We start from the raw sequence: 18,425 nt of genomic DNA, 5'->3' as shown, positions 1-18,425 counted from the left end.
AGCTCCCGCCAGAAACTGACATTTGGGCTCTTTTTAGGGGCTCCAGCGGCATTTGTTCGACGGTTCCCAATGTGGGACGGTGACAGTACGATTTCCCCGGCACTGTATGGATTGGGCCAGGAGTGGAGCGGTGAAAAAAGTGATTTTGGTGCAGCGAAAAGTGCGAGGGAAGAAAGCCAAGATGGCGGCGGGTGGAGACCAGGCAGCGTGGGCACAGTGGGCGCAAGAGCAGCAGGAGTTTCTCAAGCGCTGCTTCACGGAATTGAAAGCAGAGCTGCTGGAGCCGATGAAGGCTTCGGTCGACAAGCTGGTCGAGACCCAGAAGGCCCAAGGGGCGGCGATCCGGGAGGTGCGGCAGAAGGCCTCGGAGAATGAGGACGAGATATTGGGCCTGGCGGTGAAGGTAGAGGCGCACAAGGTGCTGCATCAGAAATGGCAGGAGAAGTTCGAGGACATGGAGAATCGGTCGAGGAGGAAGAACCTGCGGATTCTGTGTCTCCCGGAGTGAGTGGAGGGGTCGGATGCTGGAGCATACGTGGTCACGATGCTGAACACGTTGATGGGTGTGGGTGCATTCCCGATGCCCCTGGAGCTGGATGGGACCCACCGAGTCCTGGCGAGGAGGCCCAAGTCTAACGAGCCGTTGCGGGTGGTATTGGTGCAGTTCCACCGTTTGGTGAACAGGGAGTGTGTCCTAAGATGGGCAAAAAAGGAGCGGAGCAGCAGGTGGGAGGATGCAGAGGTCCGTATATACCAGGACTGGATTGCGGAGGTGGCCAAGAAAAGGGCCGGGTACAATCGGGCTAAGGCGGCTCTGCATCGGAAGGGGGTGACATTTGTGATGCTGTAGCCGGCGCGACTGTGGGTCACGTTTAAGGACCGGCACCATTACTTTGAGATGCCGGAGGAGGCGTGGACCTTTATCCAGGCCGAAAAGTTGGACACGGACTGAGGGTCGGTTGTGAGTGGATGTCGCGGGGGGGTTACTGTGGTTACTGTGCTTTGGGGGATGTTGGGGAACGTTCTGTTCTGTTCTGTACTGTTTCCTTGGGTGCTGGGTAGGGTAGAGTGAAATGGTTCGAAGTGGGGGTTTTGTGAGTGTGGGCGTCGGTGGTTGGAAAGAAGGGGGAGCGGAGACGGGAGGCCCGAGGTAGGGGAGCTGGGATTAGGTCGCTAAAGGGAGCTGCGCCAGAGAGGGCGGGGCCAGTTTGATGGAAAGCACGGGCTTTTTCCCGCGCTAGGGAAGAAAGGGGTTGGGGCTGGGGGGGAAGAGCGGTGTTGGAGAGGAGCACCCGCTGATGGACAGGAGGGGGAGGGGGGGGGGGGAGACTACCGCACTGCGGGGTCAATGGAGTGGCGGGAGTGGCCGGGGTCAGCAGGAGTCGGCTGACTTATGGGAGTGCTATGGGGGAGCAACGCAGCTAGGGGGGGACCTAGCTGAGGGGGGGGGGGGGGGGGGGGGGGGGCTGGGTTGCTGCTGCATTGGCCAAAGGGGAGCTGGAGCTTGGAGAGAGAGTCGGGGCGGGGGTCTGCCGCTGGGGGGAATGGAGAGGGCGGGAGGCGCGGGCAAGTGGCTGGCCTAGAAAAGGGGATGGCAAATCGGCAGGGCAGGGGGGGGTGGGGTGGGAAGCCCCCTGATCCGGCTGATAACTTAGAATGTGAGAGGCCAGAACGGGCCGGTCAAGAGGGCCCGTGTGTTTGCGCACCTGAAGGGACTGAAGGCAGATGTGATTATGCTCCAGGAGACGCATTTGAGGGTGGCAGATCAGGTTAGGCTGAGAAAGGGGTGGGTAGGGCAGCTTTTCCACTCGGGGTTGGACGCAAAGAATCGCGGGGTGGTGATTTTGGTGGGGAAGCGGGCGTCGTGGCAGACAATGGAGGTAGGTACGTGATGGTGAATGGTAAGCTGCAGGGGGTGCGGGTGGTATTAGTGAATGTATATGCCCCGAATTGGGACGATGCCGGATTTATGCGGCGCATGTTGGGCCGGATTCCGGACCTGGAGGCAGGGAGCTTGATAATGGGGGGGGGGGGGGGACTTTAACACGATACTGGATCCAGCATTGGACCGCTCCAGGTCCAGGATGGGTAAGAGGCCGGCGGCGGCCAGGGTGCTGAGGGGGTTTATGGACCAGATGGGAGGAGTGGACCCTTGGAGATTTGTCAGGCCGGGGGCCAGGGAATTTTCTTTTTTTTCCCATAGATAGACTTCTTCATTATGCCCTACCCCCTACCCCCGACGATGTGCAGGGTGCTGATCTCGCTGATCTTGAAGCGGGACCAGGACCCATTACAGTGTGGGTCGTATAGGCCAATCTCTCTCCTCAACGTGGACGCGAAGCTGTTAGCGAAGGTGTTGGCTACCAGAATTGAGGGCTGTATCCCAGGGGTGATTCACAAGGACCAGACGGGTTTTGTGAAGGGAAGGCAGCTGAATACCAATGTGCGGAGGCTCCTTAACGTAACCATGATGCCTGCAGTGGAGGAGGAAGCGGAGATAGTGGCGGCGATGGACGCGGAGACGGCCTTCGAAGGGGTGGAGTGGGGGTACCTTTGGGAAGTGTTAAGGAGGTTTGGGTTCGGGGAGGGGTTCATTAGTTGGGTTATGCTACTTTACGAAGCCCCGGTGGCGAGTGTGGCCACGAATCGGAGGAGGTCGGAATACGTTCGGCTGTACCGGGGGACGAGGCAGGGGTGCCCCCTATCCCCCTTGCTATTTGCATTGGCAATTGAGCCTTTGGCTATGGCTTTGAGGGAGTCCAGGAACTGGAGGGGGCTGGTCCGGGGGTGCGAGGAACACCGGGTATCGTTGTATGCCAATGACCTGTTACTGTATGTGGCGGACCCAGTGGGGGGGATGCCAGAGGTGATGCGGATCATCAGGGAGTTTGGGGACTTTTCCGGGTATAAGCTCAACGTGGGGAAGAGTGAGCTCTTTGTGGTACACCCAGGGGACCAGGGAAGGGGGATAGACAAGCTTCCACTGAAGCGGGCGGAAAGGAGTTTTCGGTACCTGGGGATCCAGGTGGCCAGGACCTGGGGGGCCCTACACAAGCTCAACTTGACACGACTGGAGGAGCAGATGGAGGAGGAGTTTAAAAGGTGGGATATGCTGCCACTCCCTGGCGGGTAGGATGCAGTCGGTGAAAATGACGGAGCTCCCGAGGTTCCTTTTTGTATTCCAGTGCTTCCCCATCCTGATTCCCAAGGCCTTTTTTAAGCGGGTCAGCAGGAGCATCATGGGGTTCGTGTGGGCGAAAAAGACCCCGAGGGTGAGAAGTGTGTTTCTGGAGTGGAGTAGGGACAGAGGAGGGTTAGAGTTGCCTAATCTGTGTGGGTACTACTGGGCTGCCAATGTGGCAATGATACGCAAGTGGGTAATGGAGGGGGAGGGGGTGGTGTGGAAGAGGCTGGAGATGGCGTCCTGTGTGGGCACGAGTCTGAGAGCGCTGGTGACAGCACCGCTGCCGCTCCCGCCGGCAAGGTACACCACGTGTCCGGTGGTGGCAGCAACTTTGAAAATTTGGGGGCAATGGAGACGCCACAGGGGTGAGGTAGAGGCTTCGGTTTGGTCCCCGATCCGGGAGAACCATCGGTGCGTCCCGGGGAGAATGGATGGAGGGTTCCTGAGCTGGCACAGGGCAAGAACTAGAAGAATGGGGGACCTGTTTATAGGTGGGACGTTTGCGAGCCTTGGGGCGCCGGAGGAAAAATTTGGGCTTCCCCCCCCCCGGAAATGCCTTCAGGTACATGCAGGTAAGGGCGTTTGTAAGACGGCAGGTGAGGGAGTTCCCGCTGCTTCCAGCACGCAGGATCCAGGATAGGGTGCTCTCGGGAGTGTGGGTTGGAGAAGGCAAGGTCTCGGCGATTTACCAGGAGATGCAGGAGGAGGAGGAGACCTCAGTGGAGGAGCTAAAGGGTAAATGGGAGGAGGAGCTTGGGGAGGAGATAGACGAGGGTACGTGGGCGGACGCCCTGGGTAGGGTTAATTCTTCCTCCTCTTGCGCCAGGCTTAGCCTGATACAATTTAAGGTTCTTCACAGAGCGCATTTGACAGGTGCAAGGCTGAGCAGGTTCTTTGGGGTGGAAGACAGGTGTGGGAGCCCAGCAAATCACGCCCATATGTTCTAGGCGTGCCCAGCTCTGGATGGGTTCTGGAGGGGCGTTGCGAGGACCGTGTCTAAGGTGGTGAACACCCGGGTTAAGCTGAGCTGGGGGTTAGCACTATTTGGGGTATCGGAAGAACCGGGAGTGCAGGAGGCGAAAGAGGCCGGTATTCTGGCCTTTGCGTCCCTGGTAGCCCGGCGGAGGATTCTGCTACAGTGGAAGGATGCGAGGCCCCCAAGCGTGGAATCCTGGATCAGCGACATGGCAGGGTTCATTAAATTGGAGAGGGTAAAATTTGCCTTAAGAGGATCTGTGCAAGGGTTCTTCAGGCGGTGGCAACCATTCCTAGACTTTCTAGTGGAGCGTTCGGAGGTGATCAGCAGCAGCAGCAAGGGGGGCGGGGGGGGGGGGGGGGGATGTACTTTGTGTTTCTACTGTGTTTATTATGGCTTAATGGGGGGTTTGTATATTGGGAGAATTTGTGATGTAGTTGTAAGATGTTTATTTATGTGTTCTTTGTTTTTCTTTTTTCTGTAAGGGGGGTTTTTGTTGAAAATATGTAAAAATTTGAATTAAAAAATATATTTTTTTAAATTAAAAAAAACTATCTTCAGCTGCTTCATCAATGACCATCCCTCCACCATAAGACCAGAAGTGGGATGTTCGCTGATCCTTGTTCAGCACTATTCGGAACTTCTCAGGGAGTGAAGTAGTGTCCATATGCAGCAAGGCGCGGATGACATTCAAGCTTGGGGTGATAAATGGTAAATAAAGTTCAAGTGCTAGGAACTGATCATAAGAACATAAGAACTAGGAGCAGGAGTAGGCCATCTGGCCCCTCGAGCCTGCTCCACCATTCGATGAGATCATGGCTCATCTTTTGTGGACTCAGCTCCACTTTCCGGCCCGAACACCATAACCCTTAATCCCTTTATTCTTCAAAAAACTATCTATCTTTATCTTAAAAACATTTAATGAAGGAGCCTCTACTGCTTCACTGGGCAAGGAATTCCATAGATTCACAACCCTTTGGGTGAAGAAGTTCCTCCTAAACTCAGTCCTAAATCTACTTCCCCTTATTTTGAGGCTATGCCCCCTAGTTCTGCTTTCACCCGCCAGTGGAAACAACCTGCCCGCGTCTATCCTTTCTATTCCCTTCATCATCTTATATGTTTCTATAAGATCCCCCCTCATCCTTCTAAATTCTAACGAGTACAGTCCCAGTCTACTCAACCTCTCCTCGTAATCCAACCCCTTCAGCTCTGGGATTAACCTAGTGAATCTCCTCTGCACACCCTCCAGTGCCAGTACGTCCTTTCTCAAGTAAGGAGACCAAAACTGAACACAATACTCCAGGTGTGGCCTCACTAACACCTTATACAATTGCAGCATAACCTCCCTAGTCTTAAACTCCATCCCTCTAACAATGAAGGACAAAATTCCATTTGCCTTCTTAATCACCTGTTGCACCTGAAAACCAACTTTCTGCGACTCATGCACTAGCACACCCAGATCTCTCTGCACAGGAGCATGTTTTAATTTTTTATCATTTAAATAATAATCCATTTTGCCGTTATTCTTACCAAAATGGATAACCTCACATTTGTCAACATTGTATTCCATCTGCCAACAAGAAAGAATTTAACCATCTCCCTTTGATCTTGATGGGATACTCTCCACTTGTTTGGATGAGTACAGCTCCAGCGACACTGAAGAAACTCAATATCATCCAGGGAAAAGCAGCCCACTTGATTGGCACTCTTTCCATCAATTTAAACACTCACTCACTCCACCACTGACCACTGTGGCAGCAGAGTTTTCCATCTACAAGATGCGCAGCAAGAACTCACCAAGGCTCCTTCGACGGCACCTTACAAACCCATGACCACTAGCACGTAGACAGACAAGGACATGGGGACACCACCACCAGCAAATTCCCCTCAAAATCGTTCACCATCTTGACTTGGAAATATATCGCTGAACCTTTGCTGTCGCTGGGTCGAAATCCTGGAACTCCCTAACAGCACTGCGGATTCACGGCTCACCACCACTTTCTAAAGGGCAATTAGAGGCGGACAATAAATGCTGGCTTATCCTGTGTATATTTTTCTTAATTGTAATGTAAAGACTTGCATTTATATAGCACCTTTTGTGATTTCAGGACGTCTAATACCACTAAACAGTCAATTAATTCCAATTTATATATTCATTGTAATGTGGAAATTCAGCAGCCAATGCATGCACAGCAAGATCCCGTTAACAGTATTGTGATAGGGATAAAACTATCTGTATTCAGTGATATTGGTTGAGGGATAACCATTGGCCAGGTCTCTGGGAATATCTCCCCTCCTCGTCTTTGATCTCATAGATCATAGAATTTACAGTGCAGAAGGAGGCCATTCGGCCCATCGAGTCTGCACCGGCTCTTGGAAAGAGCACCCTACCCAAGGTCAACACCGCCACCCCATCCCCACAACCCAGTAACCCCATAACCCAACCCAACACTAAGGGCAATTTTGGACACTAAGGGCAATTTATCATGGCCAATCCACCTAACCTGCACATCTTTGGACTGTGGGAGGAAACCGGAGCACCCGGAGGAAACCCACGCACACACGGGGAGGATGTGCAGACTCCGCACAGACAGTGACCCAAGCTGGAATCGAACCTGGGACCCTGGAGCTGTGAAGCATTTGTGCTATCCACAAGGCTACCGTGCTGCCCAAGATCTCTTGGATCTTCTTCATCTACCCGAGAGGGCAGATGTGTTTTGGTTTCATTTCTCATCCAACAGATATCTCCTCTGACAGTGCAGCATTCCCATATTACTGCAGTGGAGTGTCAGCCTGGATTATGTGGTCAGGTCTTTGAAGTAGGACTTGTACCCAGATCCTCCTGCCTCAGAGGTGAGATATGGCCATATTACCTGTTTTGATGCCAAATCAAGGGTAAATATTGGCCAGGACATCAGGAGGAATCCCTCCCCTCTGTAAATAGTGCCATGAATCTTTCCTGATCACATCGAAGACCCATATGCAACGATTTGGATTACAGGTCTTGCTCAGTGGTTGGCTATACGTAGGCCTGTATCTGCGGGGTGCTAGGGAAGAGCAGCAGGGCAGGGATGGACATTACAGCTGATCACGGCTGAAGTCCAGATGTTTGCGATGCTGCCAATTCAAGTTAGCTAAACTGCCTGATTAATAACTGACTTCTCCACCTCAGAAGACAGAGGCACTGGGCGGGATTCTCCAATAGTGGGGCTATGTCCCCACTCCAGCGTCAAACTTGGATGTTTCGCTCTGGACTTTCCCTAAGAAAGTCCAGAGTGATTCTCGTGCCTGCAGGGGGCGAGCAGGGTCCCAAAGTGCTCCTCGCAGTTCTGGCTGCAGATATGGGGCCCTGCACTTCCAGTCGGGTGACAACGCATGCGCACGTCGGCGGCCTCGGCAGCCGACCCGTGTGACATGGCGGACTCAAACCGCAGACCATGATGAATGAAGTAGGTCCGCCTGAGATCGCGCGCGCCCGCGGATTGGTGCCGCCCGATCGCTTGCCTGGTCGTCTGTGAGCCCCCCCCCCCCCCCCCCACCCCCCGGTGAAGGATACCCCCCGCCCCACCAGGGCGGCAGCGGACTGAGTCCGCAGCCGCCACCAGCCGTTCCCGAGAGGCAAAACGTGGTTAGAACCACTGCATCGGGAACTCGGCCAGTTTTCCTGGGAGAATCGTGGGGGGAGGGGGCTCTGTCAATGGCCCCCTACCCGTACCGGGTAGCCCACACGCGCGATTCGCAGCAATTCTCCGGGGACCGGAGAATCGCGGGAGCGGCATCGGACCGGATTTTGGAGTAAACGCCCATTATCCGCCCCTCCGCCGATTGCAGTTTCGGCTCGGAGAATCCCGCCCACTCGACTTAGATTTTGGGGGAGAGAAAGCAGACTTCTCATGGGTGAGTAATTAGTCCAGAAGCTCCGTCAGAAACTCTGACCACCCTCAACCTGGGTTCTTATCAGTTCATCCCCACATGGTCTTCACCTTCCAGTGGAGGGAGGGAGCTGCTGTGTATCTGTAACATTTACGTCTTCATTGCAGAGTTTTCCCTGTTTGTCTCTTGCTGTGTCTTGTTTTTAAATTTAGAGTACTTAATTCATTTTTTCCAATTAAGGGGCAATTTAGCGTGGCCAATCCACCTACCCTGCACATCTTTGGGTTGTGGGGGCGGAACCCACGCAGACATGGGGAGAATGTGCAAACTTCACACAGACAGTGACCCAGAGCCGGGACCGAACGTGGGACCTCGGCGCCGTGAGGCAGCAGGGCTAACCACTGCGCCACCATGCTGCCCGAGAATAATACTTTTCACTGTACCTCAGTACACGTGACAATAAATCTAAATCTGAATTGTTATTTTCTGAAAGTATTCCACCCAGTGTACATTTGAATGAATCAAAACTAGGAATCACTATCTCCCGAAGGACCTCATTCCATAGATGAATAACTCTCACTCATTGAAATATTGTTCCTACAGATCGGTTTTATATTTACCCCTTCAAACTCTGGCCGTGTTCTCTGAGCCTCCTGTTCAACATTATCTAGTATCTTTAGAATCCAAAACCATCAATTGTGTCATCTCTCCACCTCTCTTTTCCAGGGAGAACATGCTCAATTTACATAATTGCTTCACTTAAGCCAATCTCTCAATCAATCTATAGGGTGGCACTGTGATTAGCACTGCTACCTCGCAGCACCAGGGACCCAGGTTCAATTCCAGTCTAGGGTGACTGTCTGTGTGAAGTTTGCAACTTTTCCCTGTGTCTGCATGTGTTTCCTCTGCGTACTCCGATTTACTCCCACAGTCCAAAGATGTGCAGGTTAGGTGGGGTTACAGGGATAGGCGAGGGAGTGTGCCTAGGTGGGGTGCTCTTTCAGAGGGTCAGTGCAGACTCGATTAATTGAATGGCCCCCTTCTGCACTGTAAGGATTCTATGTAATCTCTTTGCTCACTTCCATATCTTTTCAGTAATTGCAACATCCGTTGTGGACTGTGGCAACCAGAGGTTGTAGTGTGACCTCTGGCCAATGACCTTTAAACTGCTGACCCCTGCCCTCTGCCTTCGTGATGGTGATGCCCTCCAGTCAACCCAAGTCTCCATTGCAAATAGTAATCTCTCTGTTCCAGTGCTGGCAGACTGCTGCATATTTCTGCCACATCTTCTGTACCTATGTCCCCTTTTCTCCTTGCCCCCTTTTTTCGCTCTTCCCCTTGTTTTTATTTTAAAACTAACCGGAACTCCTTTCTGTTCCTAGGAGGTGCTGGATCTGGCCTTCTCCGTCCTGTATGACGCTGAGGACTACTCGCTGAACTTTATTGCGCCAACCAAATATGATGTGAGTGACAGTGGCACACCCCTGTGACAAGGGAGGGGGAGGGGGGTGTAATCCATGTGGGCCACAGTCTGTGAATGTGGAGCTACTGTTCGAAAGCGTCAGCGCAAACCAGATTATCATCATTTATTTATTTTTAATGTACCACAGGAAAGACATACGAAAATATAGTATTGTAGAGGATAATCCCAGCCTGCATGTGAAAATGGACTGGGAAAATGACCAGACACAGGACAGGGTAGACGTATTTAACACGGCAAAGTGGAAAGTGATGCTTTTTGGCAGGAAGAATGGGAAAGGCACTATGAATCTGCAGCAAGATGGCGCCGGAGCGTGACGACTCTCTGCGAGCTCTGCCTAACAGATCCTCTTTTCACTTGTCTTATTTTCTTTTCTTTTCATGTACTTAATGATCTGTTGAGCTGCTCACAGGAAAATACTTTTCACTGTACCTCGGTGATGTGTTATGTACTATGGGATAAGACAGGCTGCAACTGGATACAGCTTTAACCAAAAGATACTCCAGACCTTGAAGTTAGTTCAATCTGATTTATTGAACCAGTAGCACAGTTAGCACAGTTCTCTATGAGTTCGACTCTCTGCTAACCTAAGTGTGGTTACTCTGTCTGACTGAACCAGACTAGCTCTTAGCCACATGCTGGAGGTGTGATACTGTAAATACACCCTGACTCACTCTGTAGATGTTCATCAGTGGAAAGAGGCAGAGTGTGAGTGCCTCGTGCCTTTTATAGTGAGATACCACCCCTGAGTGTCCTACCTGCTCATTGGTCATGTCCTGTTCTCTGTGTTCATTAGCTGCCTGTCTGTATATCATTATCTGCATATCATGACACTCGGTACATGTGACAATAAACAAATCCAATCCAATTGAATGTTCCCACAACCCTTGACCCTGGGGCCAAATTATCCCCTGTACTTTGATTCTATGACGTTCTCACCATCTAGTTAGTTATTTGGTTAACAGGTTAAGCTCTATTGAATCCTAAAATGATCTGAATTTTCCTCATTAAATGACAGTGTTTTACTTCTCTCTCTCTCTCCCTCCAGTTTTGTCTCTGGACTGATGGCCTGAATGTCCTGCTGGGAAAGGAGCTAAACAGCGAGCAGACCAAAAGTGAGCTGGAGATCCTGCTCTCCATGGAGGTCAAACTGCGGCTTCTGGACCTGGAGAACATCCCCATCCCAGAAGCGGCCCCGCCAGTCCCCAGTGCACCCAGTAACTACAACTTCTGCTATGACTTCAGCCACATTGAGCACTGAATGGATCAGGACCCAGTCACATTGAAATGTGCCAGCACTTCCTCGGGGTTTGGCAAGGGGGAGGGGGCCGGTGGAGAGGGGACATTGTGGGTTTTATACGTTGGCATGTACAAAATAGGTTTTCTACACAGGCAGTGAGTCAAGTACTTTTCATGTGCAATATTCTAAAAGAAACAACGGTACTGAAGAGAAGATGCTGTGGTGCACACCAGCTGGCAACAGCCAAGGGGATAAGAACCCTGATGTACTGGGGAATTTTGGGTGGACAGGGCTGATGGGGCGATGGATGGGTGGTGGTCAGCTCACAAGAACTGATCAATCCCCAAAGGGATTTCCCAGAGGGAAATCTGATTCAGAAAATGGAGGAAACATTCCGCAGGGCCAGGCAGCATCTGTGAAGAAAGCAAGTTAAGAGCGACTAGTTGGACCAGTGACGTTTGCTTGGCTGGTGACCTTTCACCCACCAAAGGTCATTGATCTGCAGCATTAGCCCTATGTTTCTCTCACTACAAGTGTTCGAAGGGAAGTTGTGAAGCTGGGATCATTTGCAGCCGCCAGCCTTTAATTCTGGCCCAGATTGAGAGAGAAAGTGTTGGCAGATTTACGTTAACACCTTGATTAATCCTTGACTGTTTATAGACAGCCCACTCCCACCCCCTACACCCATCCCAACTGTGCATGTTCCACCCATTCAGTCATGGCCACTAACAGCCAACTCCAACTGTGCCGGAGTCTCATGTGGGCACAGGCCCCTCTGCCGGTTACTGGCTGACAGAGCTGGTATTGACTGTTATTCTTCTCACATTCTCCATTCACAGAACATGTAAGGAGGCAGGAGTATTTCACAAAAAGACTGAATTTGTCTGCCTGCTGGGATTGTGATGTTGCCCGTTAGTGCCCTGAATTTTACCTGGACTCAGGGGAGGGGCAGATACAACTGTAGCAATGAGTAGAAGGCATCGTGGGAAGGGGGTGATGGGGCGGCAGTGGGTTCCTTCCTGGAACCGGCAGCTCAGGTCTTCTGTCAAGGTCATCTGGCAGAAATTATAAACTTGCCCACCAATCGACCAACGGTACTCCTCTGCATGACGCGTCACTGGGAAGTTCCACATGTTTTACCATTTTTACACTTCAAGTTTCCATTGATCTTGTTAGCCTGTGGCCGAATGAGTTACATAAACGCTAGGGCATAAACTTGCCTTCCCTGCAGTGAAATGAATGTGACGGTATTCTTGAGTGAGCAAGTGAACCAGATGTGAAGCCTTGATTTGCCAATGGGTGGATAGTTCAATTAAACAATGAGGCTGAGACGAGGGGGTGGATCTGTTCAAGTGGGCTGTCCATGGTTGTATATGATCTCAAACACAAGTCAGTTTTGAAGGAATACAATAGTTGATCTATTTGCTCTCGACTATGACAGTATTTCCTTGGTTTTGCGTTGAGTTAGGCTCGGTAACAGGTTTTGAGCCAATCTTCAGCTTTTCCCCTTTTGGATATTGGTAGAGTCTAGGCCAGCAGCAGGTCGTTCAGGCCAGAAGGGTCTACGCTGACTTTAATTGACCTCGACTGGGGACTTCATTTGGGCCACCACAAGCATATATATGAAGATATGAATTAGGAGCAGGAATGGGTCACTCAGGCCCTCAACATAGTCCTGCCTGAACCCCTTTCCCCCCCGCCCCAATTACCTTTCACCCTCCTTGCTTGTCAAGAATCCAATTACCTCCGCCTTAAAAGTATGATTGGCCTCAACCAACCCTAACGTATGGGTGCGCGAGGAGGGAAGGGGCTTCCTGCTCTTGGGGTGTAGGGGATCAAAAGATATTGGGGGAAGGTGGGATTCGGCTAATGAGTTGGATGATCAGCCATGATCATAATGAATGGTGGAGCAGGCTCGAAGGGCCGAATGGCCTCCTCCTGCTCCTATTTTCTATGATCTTTCTTCAAATGGTGGCTGGTGGTACTTCCGGGCGAAAGCAAAATATGTGCATATTGCGGCAGTTTAAGAGGGAAGCCAACCACCAACTTCTCATGAGAAATTAGGGGTGGCCCATAAATGCCAGCGACATCCACATCCTGAGAACAAATTAAAAAAACAATTGAGTTCAAATTGAGAGCAATTGGGCCCTCCAATAAGATATCCATAGCCATAATCCCAATATAGGTCAATGAGAGAGAGGAAGGGGAAGAAAATCCAAAAGGAAAAGCATGGAAGAATATATTCCCGTTGCAATTTGTTTTCATTTGCTTCAGATATTTGTTAAAGTGCACAGTTTGTTACATATTTAAGATATTGCCAACTGTCTAACATTTGTACAGAACTTTATCTTGTGATTTTTTTAAAAACTCAGCATTATGACAATGATGTATTGAGGGTGGAAAAACCAGCCTGTATCCATGTGTTAACTGGCCCAGTATCAATACTCGGTCAGTTGCTATGGTGTCAGGGAAGGGGGTGGGGAGGTGGGGGCTAGTCACCTAAGTTGCACCACTTGGGCCAAGACTGAAGATCTGCAGTCATTATTTCCACACATTTAATGGATCCAGCTGATTATTCAGCTACCCAGGACAGTAAGGCCCTGTTTCGGTGCCTAGTTTGCTGGACCTAATCAAGTGCAAATGGCTATAAAAGGCCTCATTGTCCACTGGGCTGTGGAGAGGGAAGAGGATGGAGTTTAAGCTCTTGAATTGATCTTTAGTGATCTCTGCTGAAAAGTATCTGCGGTCATAGTTTGATGCTTTTGTGTGTGATGGATACTGGGCGAAATCAAGATTGTGATCATCTCGGGCGCCATTCACAGTTGAAAGCTAACTGAAGGGCTACTTGGTTGAAATACTTAGCTGAAGTAAGTGGTGCCTCAAGTCAGAGAGGTTGATGGCTGGGAATTGGGCATGTGCGAGTCATTCTGCTCACGGTACTAAAATGGAGGCTTGTGAGACACCTCCACGGACTAACAAAGCAGTGAAGCTCCCTTTATTTTGTGGTGAGCAATTGTTGTCGGTGGGTAATGGCAAACATTCAAAGACATAGCAAAGCAATGGTTCAGCCTCCACCGAAACAAGAGGAACATAAAGACTGGAGTAACCCATTCAGCTGCTCAATCCTGTTGTCCTCTCCACCCCCCCCCCCACCTGAGTCAATTGGTGCACATCTGATCCATCTAACTTTTGTTATCATTGATACCCTTTATTTTTAGGTTTGGGATGGGGTGGTGGGAGCATCTTCACATTTCCCCTGGCATGTGCAAAAAATTGTTTCCTGATTTTAATGTTAAGATTATCTTTCTCTTGTTCTTCAGAAGAACGAGTTTCTCTATTAATCCTTTTAACATTTTAGACACTCAGTTCTTCAGAAGAACAAGTTTCCCTATCGAATCCTTTTAACGTTTTAGACACTCAGTCAGATTACTTGTCAACCGTTGATGTTCAAGGCACACAAGTCATGTTTATGGAACCAATATGTGTAAATGAACCTCTTAAGCCCGGCTTTGTTCTGGTGGAGTTACACTGTGTAGTACCCGACTTGATCAAATATTGTGGGCAGGATCAAGTGTGGAATTTTGCAGGAGGTGTTGGGTTTGCGGAATCTTGCACAAGAGCTTATGTTGGGTGACAGGGTTACTTTGAGGGCAAGGTTATGGACAAAGAAAGACTTGCATTGATATAGCATATTTCATGATCACTGGACATCTCAAAGCGGCTATGACCAAAGGAGCACTTTTGATTGGATTGTTTTTGTTTATTGTCACGTGTACCGAGGTACAGTGAAATGTATTTTTCTGCGAACAGCTCAACAGATCATTAAGTACATGGGAAGAAAAGGGAATAAAAGAAAATACATAATAGGGCAACACAAGGTACACAATGTAACTACATAAGCACTGGCATCGGATGAAGCATACAGGGTGTAGTGTTAATGAGGTCAGTCCATAAGAGGATCATTTGGGAGTCTGGTAACAGCAGGGAAGAAGCTGTTTTTGAGTATAGTCACTGTTGTAATGGGGGGACTGCAGCACCTGATTTGTGCACAGCAAGATCCCACAAACAACAGTGAGATAAATGTGATCATCTTGTTTTCAGTGATGTTGGCTGAGCGATGAATATTGACCAGGACAGCAGGGAGAACTTTCCTGCTCTTCTTCGGAATAGCACTATTTACACCCACCGGAGTGGTCAGCGGGGAAACTTGGCTCAATAGCACCTGCAGCACTCCCTCAGTACTGCACTGGAGAGTTAGCTGGATTATGCACTCAAGCCTCCGGAGGGGGGTTTGCATTCATTCACCACTTCTGGTGTGTGCTTCTTTTGGTGAACGGAATAAACTAAATCAACGGACTGCGGGATAAATTAAAATGCAGTTCCTGAAAGGGGTACTGCATCAAACAGAATCTCAAAGGACTCCTGTGATGTGTATGCTTTTAGACCGGGACAGTGCACGCTCACTAGCCTAGGCTGATCGGGCGAGTGTGCAAAGGGACACCTGCAGTCCCTCGAGCTTTGAAATGGAGGGTGAAGGGGGAATAAGGAACTTTCAGAGACTGATGACAGTGCCAAAAAAGATGAGCATCTCGCGCATGTCTGTAAAGGTGATTCAGTCTCTCAGTGGCAAGAGGCTGTTCCTGTGGCTAATCCTCATCCTCTGCGAATTGGAACTGCTAACAGTTACAGGATGTTTTCCGACAGTGTACACAGCCGTAGACATACACTGGATCAAACTACAGGAGCTGGTACTGGTTAATTTATTTACAATGACACTACTGCTTTGGGTTTCTGTGTACATATTTGTATTAAAAAAAACTTAACATGTTTTATAAGAAAATGGTCTTCTTTCTGCTGTGAAGTGAGCAGCCAGCAATAGCTCTTACACTGCACTAACCACCCAGCCGGAATGCTGATTCACAATAAAATATCCCTCTGCTACCGAGCTGCTTTTGTACGGAATGCACTCAGTGTCACAATAAACCTCCCGCAGTATTTGATGTTATGGTTGTGTTTGGTTGCAAGTGGGATGAAGCTTGTGCCAACTTGGTATAATTACAGATGGTTGCACCCACCACACCTCATTTGGCAACCCCTCACTTCAGGGTGAGAAATTTCCCACACGAAAATTTGAAGGCCGGCACGGTGGCGCAGTGGTTGACACTGCGGCCTCACGGCACTGAGGACCTGGGTTGTGGGGTTGAAACCACACAAACACGGAGAATGTGCAAACTCCACACGGACAGTGACCAGGGGCCAGAATTGAATCCGGGTCCTCAGCGCCGTGAGGCAGCAGTGCTAACCACTGGGCCACCGTGTTGCCTGGAGAAGCATATCATTGGTCACAGCTGAGAATGCAGACTGGTGTTAATTACGAATGTGAGTTACAGAGGTGAAATACGAGGAACTAGACTAACAAGTGGGCAGCAAGGTCACAGGACCCGGGATGAATTGCAGCCTTGGATTTTTTTTATTATTCATTTACAGGATGTGGGCATTACTGGTTAGGCCAGCAGTTATTGCCCATCACTAGTTGCCCTCAGACGCATTCAGAAAACCCAAATCAGACTCATTCAGAACACAAACACAAATCGGACTCTCATTTAAGCTTTTTACAACTTTAATTTACCATTGTGAACAGAACAGAACCAAATCTTCCATAGGATTAATACAATCCTTCTAAAATTTAAATACTAACACAATTGAATTGTGCAAAACATAGCTGCTAACAGAGCTGCAATGCAAACCAAAATATATACAGTACCGAGCCAGATAACTGGCTGCAGGGAATCTCATGACACTAAGTAAAATGCAGGTTTTAAGCATTACAAATGTCACTGTTTGTATTTAAAAAACAGCTATTTTTAAACTATTTTTCTCAACACTGATGTAGCCTCTGGCTGCCCATTGCCCAAGTGGCTATTCTCTATTCACAGCCAGCTAGGCAGTCAGTTCGATGTTTGACTACATGCAGTATTACAGATTGGGCAGCGATCAGGAACTCTAATTATTCCTGCTCTCTATACACTCGGGTCAATTGGTATCAGCCATACTCTGCCCTGGCATGAATCAAATTCTGCAGGGGGTGGAAATTGAATATTAAACGCTATACAAGTTAGTCACCCATTTCCATGGCAGGGAGTAGGGCCAATCTCAGAGATGGCTTGAAGTGAGTTCGGCTGCTTATAGTCAGGAACTAATAGCAGCTTTTAGTAAGAAGAGCCTTCCATCATAGCACCGAGTACTTCAGACCTGCGAGCCCATACTTCAGATTATACAATTTGTGAAGGAAGGGCTGGACACACTCAATGGGGGGGGGGGGTTCATAATGTGAGGACCCAGGATCTGTTCATTAAGCTCTTTACATACCCAATGTAATATCGAAAAGTTCAACAGGACCTGACACTGTGTTTCAAATATATAATCCATTGCTGAAACTTGCTCAAAGGAAATGCTTTTAAAACTAATTCTGTTATGTGTTTGCTTTCCGCTCCATTTCACTGCAATGTCTCCCAGTATACAGTACTATCTCTGTGGCTCGCTGTGATGGGTGCCAGTGTGCAGCATCATCTCTGTGGGACAATGTGATGGGTGCCAGTGTACAGCACCATCTCTGTGGGACACTGTGATGGGTGCCAGTGTACAGCGCTATCTCTGTGGGACACTGTGATGGGTGCCAATGTACAGCACTATCTCTGTGGGACACTGTGATGGGTGCGAGTGTACAGCACCATCTCTGTGGGACACTGTGATGGGTGCCAATGTACAGCACCATCACTGTGGGACACTGTGATGGGTGCCAATGTACAGTACCATCACTGTGGGACACTGTGATGGGTGCCAGTGTGCAGCACCATCTCTGTGGGACATTGTGATGGGTTCCAGTGTACAGTATCATCTCTGTGGGACACTGTGATGGGTGCCAGTGTACAGTATAATCTCTGTGGGACACTGTGATGGGTGCCAGTGTGCAGCACCATCCCTGTGGGACACTGTGATGGGTGCCAGTGTACAACACCATCTCTGTGGGACATTGTGATGGGTGCCAATGTGCAGCATCATCTCTGTGGGACGCTGTGATGGGTGCCAGTGTGCAGCATCATCTCTGTGGGACGCTGTGATGGGTGCCAGTGTACAATACCATCTCTGTGGGACATTGTGATGGGTGCCAGTGTACATCACCATCTCTGTGGGACGCTGTGATGGGTGCCAGTGTGCAGCACCATCTCTGTGGGACACTGTGATGGGTGCCAGTGTACAGCATCATCTCTGTGGGACACTGTGATGGGTGCCAGTGTACAGCATCATCTCTGTGGGACACAGTGATGGGTGCCAGTGTACAGCACCATCTCTGTGGGACACTGTGATGGGTGCCAGTGTACAGCATCATCTCTGTGGGACACTGTGATGGGTGCCAGTGTACAGCACCATCTCTGTGGGACACAGTGATGGGTGCCAGTGTACAGCACCATTTCTGTGGGACACTGTGATGGGTGCCAGTGTACAGCACCATCTCTGTGGGACACAGTGATGGGTGCCAGTGTACAGCACCATTTCTGTGTGACACTGTGATGGGTGCCAGTGTGCAGCACCATCTCTGTGGGACACTGTGATGGGTGCCAGTGTACAGCACCATCTCTGTGGGACACTGTGATGGGAGCCAGTGTGCAGT

General features: G+C 49.8%; 1 protein-coding gene across 3 annotated transcripts in view; it reads left to right on the top strand.

Moving 5' to 3' along the window:
* elmo3 (engulfment and cell motility 3) overlaps nucleotides 1–15,748 on the top strand; it is a 248,612-nt gene extending 232,864 nt beyond the window's left edge. For all 3 annotated transcript variants that reach the window (XM_072518566.1, XM_072518567.1, XM_072518568.1), the window contains 2 exons: nucleotides 9,416–9,496; nucleotides 10,562–15,748. In XM_072518566.1, coding sequence (XP_072374667.1) covers nucleotides 9,416–9,496; nucleotides 10,562–10,774 — 294 coding nt within the window. In that variant the 3' untranslated portion in view covers nucleotides 10,775–15,748. The remainder of the gene's footprint in view (nucleotides 1–9,415; nucleotides 9,497–10,561) is intronic.
* Nucleotides 15,749–18,425: the final 2,677 nt, after the last annotated feature.

Source organism: Scyliorhinus torazame, chromosome 10 (assembly GCF_047496885.1).
Source record: "Scyliorhinus torazame isolate Kashiwa2021f chromosome 10, sScyTor2.1, whole genome shotgun sequence".
NCBI classification, from domain to species: Eukaryota; Metazoa; Chordata; class Chondrichthyes; order Carcharhiniformes; family Scyliorhinidae; genus Scyliorhinus; species Scyliorhinus torazame.
This window is presented reverse-complemented; position numbering and strand designations above follow the sequence as displayed.